This window comes from Lagenorhynchus albirostris, chromosome 15 (assembly GCF_949774975.1).
Source record: "Lagenorhynchus albirostris chromosome 15, mLagAlb1.1, whole genome shotgun sequence".
Taxonomy (NCBI): Eukaryota; Metazoa; Chordata; class Mammalia; order Artiodactyla; family Delphinidae; genus Lagenorhynchus; species Lagenorhynchus albirostris.
The window spans coordinates 83,683,715-83,691,771 of NC_083109.1; the positions used below are offsets into that span (position 1 = coordinate 83,683,715).

Consider the following 8,057-nt stretch of genomic DNA (forward strand, 5'->3'; position numbering starts at 1 on the left):
GTGTACTGTCCACACTGGCTTTGGGGTCTAGGAAGGAAATTTTGACACAGGCTACCACACGGATGACACTTGAAGACATTATGCTAAGTGGATAGGCCAGATACAAATGGACAAATGTTACATGAATCCACTTCGGTGACAGCCCCAGAGAGGTCAAATTCGTGGAGACAGAAAGTGGAAGGGTGGGTGTCAGGGGTTGGGGGGGGTTGGGGAGTCAGTGTTTACTGGGGACAGAGTTTCAGTTTGACAGCATGAAAACATTCTGGAGACGGACAGTCAGGATGGTTGCACAACAATGAGAATTCTTTATTTTTTTTCTTAAGAGTTTTGTTTTACTTATTATTGGCTGCGTTGGGTCTTCTTTGCTGTGTGCAGGCTTTCTCTAGTTGCAGCGAGGGGAGGCTACTCTTCGCTGCGGTGCACGGGCTTCTCATTGCGGTGGCTTCTCTTTACGGCGGAACACGGGCTCTAGGCGCACGGGCTCAGTAGTTGTGGCTCGCGGGCTGAGGAGTTATGGCTTGCGGGCTCAGTACTGGTGGCGCACGGGCTAAGGTGCTCCGCGGCATGTGGGATCTTCCCGGACCAGGGCTCGAACCCGTGTCCTCTGCATCGGCAGGTGGATTCTTGACCACTGTGCCACCAGGGAAACCCAACAATGTGAATTCTTCATGTCACTCAACTGTACCCTTAAAATGGGCAAATTTCATGTGATGCAAATTTTATCACAATAAAAAAAGAGAGAAGGGAGGAGGGAGGGAGGGGGGGAGGGAGGCAGGGAGGGAGGGACGGAGGGAGGAAGGAAGGAAGGAAAAGCAAGACTCAGACCCCCAGGCGAGGTGTGGAAGCATGAGTTGGGAAGTTCAGAAGAAGCTTCTAGTGACACTGCACGATCCCGAGTGGGCTATTTTCTTCTCTGCATCTCGGCTACCGTGTACTTCCTACCCTCATAGAAAAATAACCTGTCTTGAACTGAAGATTTTCCCGTTTAGGCTTTTCTACATGTGATATTTTTATTCAGGTAGTGAAATCTCTGGGACAACAGTGATAGTACATTCTCAAAATTCTGATAAGTAGACGAGAACTTCTTAATTGGAATCGAGGGGCAGGCTTTGGACAATCCATGGACTTTGTGAAATCCAAAGGTGCCCTTTTTGTGTGAGAGTGTGTGTGTGTGTGTGTGTGTGTGTGTGTGTGTGTGTGTCTGTAGACACCCGTTGAAGGGTGCGTGAGCACGTGTAGTTCTGTATGATTTTAGCTTCTCAAAATGCCTCTTGGACTCAAAGGTGCCTGAGGGTAGCGGACGTGTGCTCCCCCACTACAGAATTCTGAACACAGTGCCAGTAAACACTGAGCAGAAGAGCTTTGCAGAATTCCATGTTTTAACGTAACTTTTTAATCCAGTGAGTCAAGGTACCTGGGATATTTTTTTACATACTTATCTCACTCTTATAAGGCTGAACCGTTGCTGCTTCCCCTAAGTCTCCTTGTCCCTCTCCCCACTCTCCCACCAGCCCGTGGAAAAGGAATGGGAGGGAGGGGGAGAGTCCAGCAGGGAGAGGACAGCGCACCTGCTGGGAAGCGGTAAAGCGGGGTCTGGACACCTTGAGGGGGGTTTGCAGGACGGGCAGAGGTTGGGTCAGTGGCAGGAGATACCATTTACCCCTGATCTCTGGGACAAGTGTACACATAGGTCTGACAGTTACTTGTGATTTCCTTCAAACTGCTTGCCAGGTTGGAATGACGGATGATGACATCAGAGGCTTCCGACCTTCCTGATTGGAAGGACCAGACTCCGTGGTGCTCGGCAACAGTAGTAGACAATAGCATCTGGCCAGAGCTTCTCTCCTCTGCCAGTTGCCCCGCAGCTTGGAGAAGGGACGACCACTCGTGTTTAGCCCAAGTCCAGAACAAGAGTTGGGACAAAGCAGAGTCTAGGCTTCGAGGAAGGGAGGAGTTTGGGAGACATCATGGACAATCGTCCACCGAGTTCCCAGGCTGAGGACGAGACCTGCCAGCCCAGCTCCTCAGGGTACCCCCTGGAGGTGACTGTCTATGAAGGAATCCCAGGACCGTCAGGTGAGGGAGCTGGCACGAGAAGGAATTGCAGAGGCTTGACCGGCAAGGAGGAATGGGTACAGAGGTCGGGAAAGAGCCCCTGCGAAAGGTGCCTACGAAAGAAAGGAGACATTCGGAAAGCCAGGGATTGAGGGAGGAGAGCACAGGAGCTGGGGACACGGAACACCTGGGGAGCAAGAAAGAGGTTAGGAGACGAGATCCAAGGATGAGAGGAGGGAAGAGAGGAAACAAGGGGAGGGTTCTTTTTTTCTTTTTTCCCCTGGTGGGAGAAATTATCTACCATGAGAAAGAGTTTCGAGGACAGGAAGCTGGAAGATGACAAAAGGAGTCAGGGGAGGGATCGGTAGATATGGACAGAGAAAGATGGAAAGATGACTTGGGGCAAGGTCAGCGGTCTGGGAGACTGGAAAGCACGGGGGTGCTTCAGGGGGGAGGCAGAGTCGGGGTGGGGTTGGGTGGTCACCAGTGGCTGAATTCCCAAGACGAGAGCGTCATACTGTAGTCTCTTCTCCTTCCTCAGCCCCCTGGGCCGGCTGCACCTCCCCGCCTCAGCGCCCTGGCGGTAAGAGGAAGAGGTCAGTGGCGTTCAGAGCGGAGGTGGAGGGCGACCCGGCCGCTGAGGCCCAGGACACCTGGGTCGTGGAGTGGCTGATTGGGCTCAAGATGAAGCTGAAGCGACAGCGGGTGTCTTCAGTGCTGCCTGAGCACCACGAGGTCTTCAACAGGATGCTCGGTAACGATGAAGGGGCATCACTCCCTGTCACTCGGCCCCCCTAGAAGGGGAGTCACCCCCTTTCCTCCCACAGTGAATGGTCTTCAATCCCCTCTTCCCGTCAGCTTCACCCTGGGCCACAACTTGGCATTTCCCTGGCGGGGGCACGGTTCTCCCTTTTGGCTCTGCAAGGCTCCCACGACAGCCCTGTTCCCACTGGCAACATCTGCCCTCTTTTCACAGAGGATCCCGTCGTTAAGAAATTCCTTGCCTGGGACAAAAGGCTGGAAGTATCTGACAAGGTAAACCACCCGCTGAGATGGATTCCAGCTCCAGCGCCTGTCCTGGGTGGGCGCACGGGGTGCTTTCTACACCCACGTTTCCACTCCCCTCCCAACCTGATGCCTTGTCAACACTGCCCTCCAGGGGCCTCGAGGGCCCCTCTGGGATCTGAGCCCCACGTGTGCCCCTTTGGTGGCTGCTGCCGACGTCCCCTCTCCTCTCAGCTCCTGGGGACTCGCCTTGGCTCCGGTTCAGCAAACACAATCCAGTGCCAGTGGCCCTAAGTCCACGCCCTCAAACCCACAGCCTCCCATCCTTGGAGCGTCGCCAACTCTGACTTTCTGGCCTCTCCCCTTCCCCAAACAATCAGGCTCACCCAACACGGGGGGTCTCCTCTCCAAGTGGCACCACCCATTCCTCGTCCCCTGCTCCCTTCTCCCTCCCACTCTTTCTCCTCTTCCAGGAGGTGACCTCTCTCCTACGTTCTTTTCCCTCTTTCCATCAGTATCTCCTGTCGATGGTGATAGCTTATTTTAAGCCGGGCCGGGCTCTTCTCCTGGCAATTCCAGAAAATCCATTTCTTCATAGCTCTGTGAGTACCTTGCTCCATCCCCGCAATCAATATTAAACACCCTGGGAGGGTGGAGAGAGACGGGGGGCTCTGACCTTTCATCTATTTTTTTAAACCCCTTTGTACTGTTTACTCTGGTGTGAAAATGACAGGATTACGGTACAGTGGTTTCTTTTTCAAACAAAGTTATGCTTTTTATACCATTCGTTGTCAAAACAAACTACCCTAATGTCAATTAAAACACTGAACGAAACAAAGCAAAACACAAAACCTTCCTAAGAGGAGAGGAAGAAAGAACTGACACCATCCTGCCCCCGAGTAAACAGACTTGAGGCGTTTCCGGTTCTGATTTTCCAGTCTCGGGTCTTCCCACATCAGCACCAAGTGTGATTATCTTCCGTTTCTGCGTTCCCACGACAAATGCCACAATCGGGGGGCCCTTATCACATAGCGCGGATCTGGTGTAAAATGCTCCCCACTGACGTTTCTTCCAAGTCTCCCAAGCCAGTCGGCTCTATTTGCCTGAATATCCTCCCAAAACACAGGTCTGACCGCTTCACACAATTTCATCGGCTAATGCCGTGCCAAATCAAGGCCAGAGCTCTGGGCTGGAATTCAACTCTCTCTGCAATCTCCATCACACCGTCCTGACACTTTATTCCTGTGTTCCACCGTTCCTTCCAAATACCCTGCCCTCTAAGTTTCTATTGGGCTTTCTGTCCAGGTATCTTTCCCACACATTTATCTGAAGAAAATGACCCTATCCTTAAAGTGGGTTCAAACACCAAAACCTTCACGATGCCTGATCTCCCTAACTTCTGCATCCCGGAGCCACTTGAGTTAAAATCGTATTATAATGTGATGCTTTGCATTATAGTCATTTCTTATCTCCCCCCTTCCCCTTCCCCAGTCCCATCAGACTGGACACAATGTGGAAGGCAGGTCTTGTCAAAATGTCAATGCATTCCCAAAACGCTCAGCACAATTCTTTTCATTTTGCAAATGTTCGTTATTGTGAGTCTTCGAGGTAATCAGCATTGCATTTGGCTCTGAGATTAAATGTTCATTCATTCATTCATTCATTGATCTAATGAAACCTTATAACGTACACCCTACATGCCGCGGAATATGAGGTGATGGGAACAGAGATTCACAAAAGGCTGTTGAATTCATGCATCAATATGAACCAAGCCCTAAATGTGTCATTTGGTAGGAGAGGGATGAATGCAGAAACAGATCAGATCAGCTCCTGCCCTCAGGAACTGTCCACGTACCTACAACATAGGGAGAGAGGTGTGTGCACATAAAACAAGTTGAAGGGAACGGGGTTTGGATTTTGTCCTCATCCTCAAGGTGTGAGAGGCACCCTTCCGAAGGTCCTGCCTGGCAGTGCCTCCTTGACGACTGGGCGGCTCTCGGTGATGGTGACGGTGACGCTGGGCAGGGCTGGGTGGGTCGTATGAGGATGTTCAGCCTGCCTCTTTCCTGGGAAGCTGATCTCAAGCGGAGGCCCTTCCTGTCCTGATGACAGCGACCTGATGTCTTTCCCCAGCTATGTGGCCAGCGACATGGAAGAGGACAACCAGGCCCCCAAACAGGCCATCTTTTCGTTCCTCTATGGAAAGAACCGCTCCCAGCGTCCCTTGTTCCACAAACTGCGTTCCCAGTTCATCCGTTCCATGGGCTGGAAGACGAGGGTCACTCGGGAAGAGTGCGAGCAGGTGGGTGGGCTGTGGCGGTCTCGGGGAGGGGTGGGGCCGGAGAGGAGGGGGGGATCACGGGGAACTCGGTTTGGGACTTGGGGATGGACGAGAAAGAACCGGAGGCCGGGCAACGGGAGGCAGCGGCATCCTCATTGCCAGGGGCTGTTTTTCTTTCCAGATCCAGGCTTTTGATCCAGAGCTCTGGGTGTGGGGAAGAGATCGCGCCCTCTTGCCCCAGGGGCCCCAGGAGCACGCAGGCCTCAGGTTATCGGCCTGCGCAAAGGTAGGTCCGCCTGCGTGCGCAAAGGTGAGGGCGGAATGACGTGTTGTCTACTGAGGAAATCGGAGGGATCCCACTGCTGGACCCACATCACCTCTCACGCTGTGACGGGGGCCAGCCGGGCACACAGCCACACGCCGACTCAGCGCCCAGCCACGGACTGACAGCCACACACAGACACCAGCACCGCGGGGCCCGTGGGCGCCAGACTCGGGGAAACCAGTTTGTCCCAGACGCATGGGTCTCACTGAAGTCATTTCACCCAAAGCAACTGGCTCCAAATGACAGCTTTGACGAGATGGTGATTTTCTTCCATATACTGTGTTTCCAGTTTCTCTTTTTCATTCATTTTTGGCCTTACATCCCTCAGGGATATGGGTTCCAGCATTTACCTACAACAAAGTAAATGTCTACAAACAGGATATTACATACAACAGCCCACACGTTCAATAAGAGAAGATGAATTAGGACTGGCTTTATTTTCATCCAAATTTACTTTCAAATTGCTTATGGCCAGATGACCTGGGACTCTTTATTTCCCCTGACTCACCACTTCTGGACCAATGATTCCTCTTGGACAATTCACCTTTTCCCCCTCAAGTTTACGGTCAAGGGGGTTTATCACAACGAGTGAAGGTTAAGGAATGCCATCTTCAGCATGGCTTATTACAATTGACACATTAGAGTTCTAGATGTGGGCAGAGGACTGAGCAAACATTTGGTTTAAATCTTGCAAACTAGCTGTCTTAGTCCATTCGACCTGCCCTACCTACTACAGACCGCGTGGCTCATAAACAACCCACCACAGTCTCTTCTACAAGGCCAATAACCTCATTCATGAGGGCTCTACCCCATGACCTAATAACCTCCCAAAGACCCCACCTCCTAATACCAGCACCTTAGCGGTTAAGATTTTAAGATTTCAACATAAGAATTTTGGGGGGCACAAACATTCAGCCCGTAACACTAGCCAAGTTTAGGACTGAGTATTATTTAACAATTAGGATCCAGGGACTTCCCTGGTGGCAGAGTGGTTAAGAATCCTCCTGCCAACGCAGGGCACACGGGTTCGAGCCCTGGTCCGGGAAGACCCCACATGCCGCGGAGCAACTAAGCCCGTGCGCCACAACTACTGCACCTGAGCGCTAGAGCCCACGAGCCATAACTACTGAGCCTGCATTCTAGAGCCCGCAAGCCACAACTACTCAGCCTGTGCGCCTAGAGTCCATGCTCCGCAACAAGAGAAGCCAACGTCATGAGAAGCAACGGAGAGTACTCCTCGCTCACCACAACTAGAGAGAGCACACACGTAGCAACCAAGACCCAATGCAGCCAAAAATAAAATAAAGGAAATAAGTAAATAAATGAAAAATTAATAATAAAATAGACATTAGGATGCAGGGTTAGCGTCAGGGTTAGGCATCCGGCATCAGGTCTCCTGGTCCACGATGCTGACTTGTCAGTCATGTCTATAGTGTGGTGCCAAGTTCAGAACTGAAGTGGTGCCAGAGGACCAAGGTGAGTTGAGACTAAAGCAGCATTTCTCCAAATGCCAGCTCCCTGCGCACAATCACCTGGGGTCTTCGCTATAAAGCAGATTACTGGGCCTGGCCTTAGGTGTATTCAGTAGTTTTTGGAGTCAGGGTCACCAGAGTCCAAGAATCACACTTGAAAACAATGAATGGCTCAGGACTGGGGTTCAGAATGGAGAATTTGAGATAAAACTGCAATCATAAAGGAGTCTCAGTTCTGCTTAGAATTGACTAAGCATGCGAAAACCTTTATAGCTGCACAGTTGCCACTTTGCAATCTGACATCCTCGCTCTTTCTCTTACTTCCAGATCACAGAGCCCAGGAGAGATGAGGATGTTCAACACGAGGGCACTCCAGACAGTGATGACAGCTGTGAGGAAGGAAGGGAGAAAGCCTCTTGTGCAGAGAATCGCGAAGAACCCAGCACCTTCTAGAATGAGCTGAGAAGAGTTTTCATATCATACTCCTAGGAGCGGGGCATGCTTCTAGGAGTCTGTGGCAGGACAATAAGAAAACAGGGTTTTCTCAGATGCCATCCTTTTGGAAGTCACCACCCCAATTTTCAGATCATTTCATTCAAATCTCCCCTGAGGTCCCATTTTTTATACACTTGTTTGCCCCGGTCTAGAAGCATTTGAAGGTGGAGTGTAGGGGCTCAGAATAGGAGAGAAAAAGTTTAAAATATATAATGAGAGCCATAGGGTCGTGACTGATGACTTAACTTTCACAGGCTTATTTGGAAAATGTCACCTATAAAATTATTTATATATTTATTTTAAATAGTTTTAAATATTTATTTTGAAATAGTCTTCATTTTGAAACACCTTGTTCCTACAAACTTTTCTGATGAGTATTACAGCTGTTGTATATTTACACATATATACAATTTTACTCACATTT

The 8,057-nt window shown here is 50.7% G+C and overlaps 1 protein-coding gene across 1 annotated transcript; it reads left to right on the plus strand.

Moving 5' to 3' along the window:
* Positions 1-2,676: 2,676 nt before the first annotated feature.
* Positions 2,677-7,591, plus strand: LOC132506305 (speedy protein E4-like). Its single transcript, XM_060124824.1, is given in 7 exon segments — positions 2,677-2,809; positions 3,032-3,090; positions 3,576-3,605; positions 3,607-3,662; positions 5,194-5,362; positions 5,523-5,627; positions 7,466-7,591. Coding segments are annotated over 7 exon segments (615 nt in total). The 5' UTR covers positions 2,677-2,739.
* Positions 7,592-8,057: the final 466 nt, after the last annotated feature.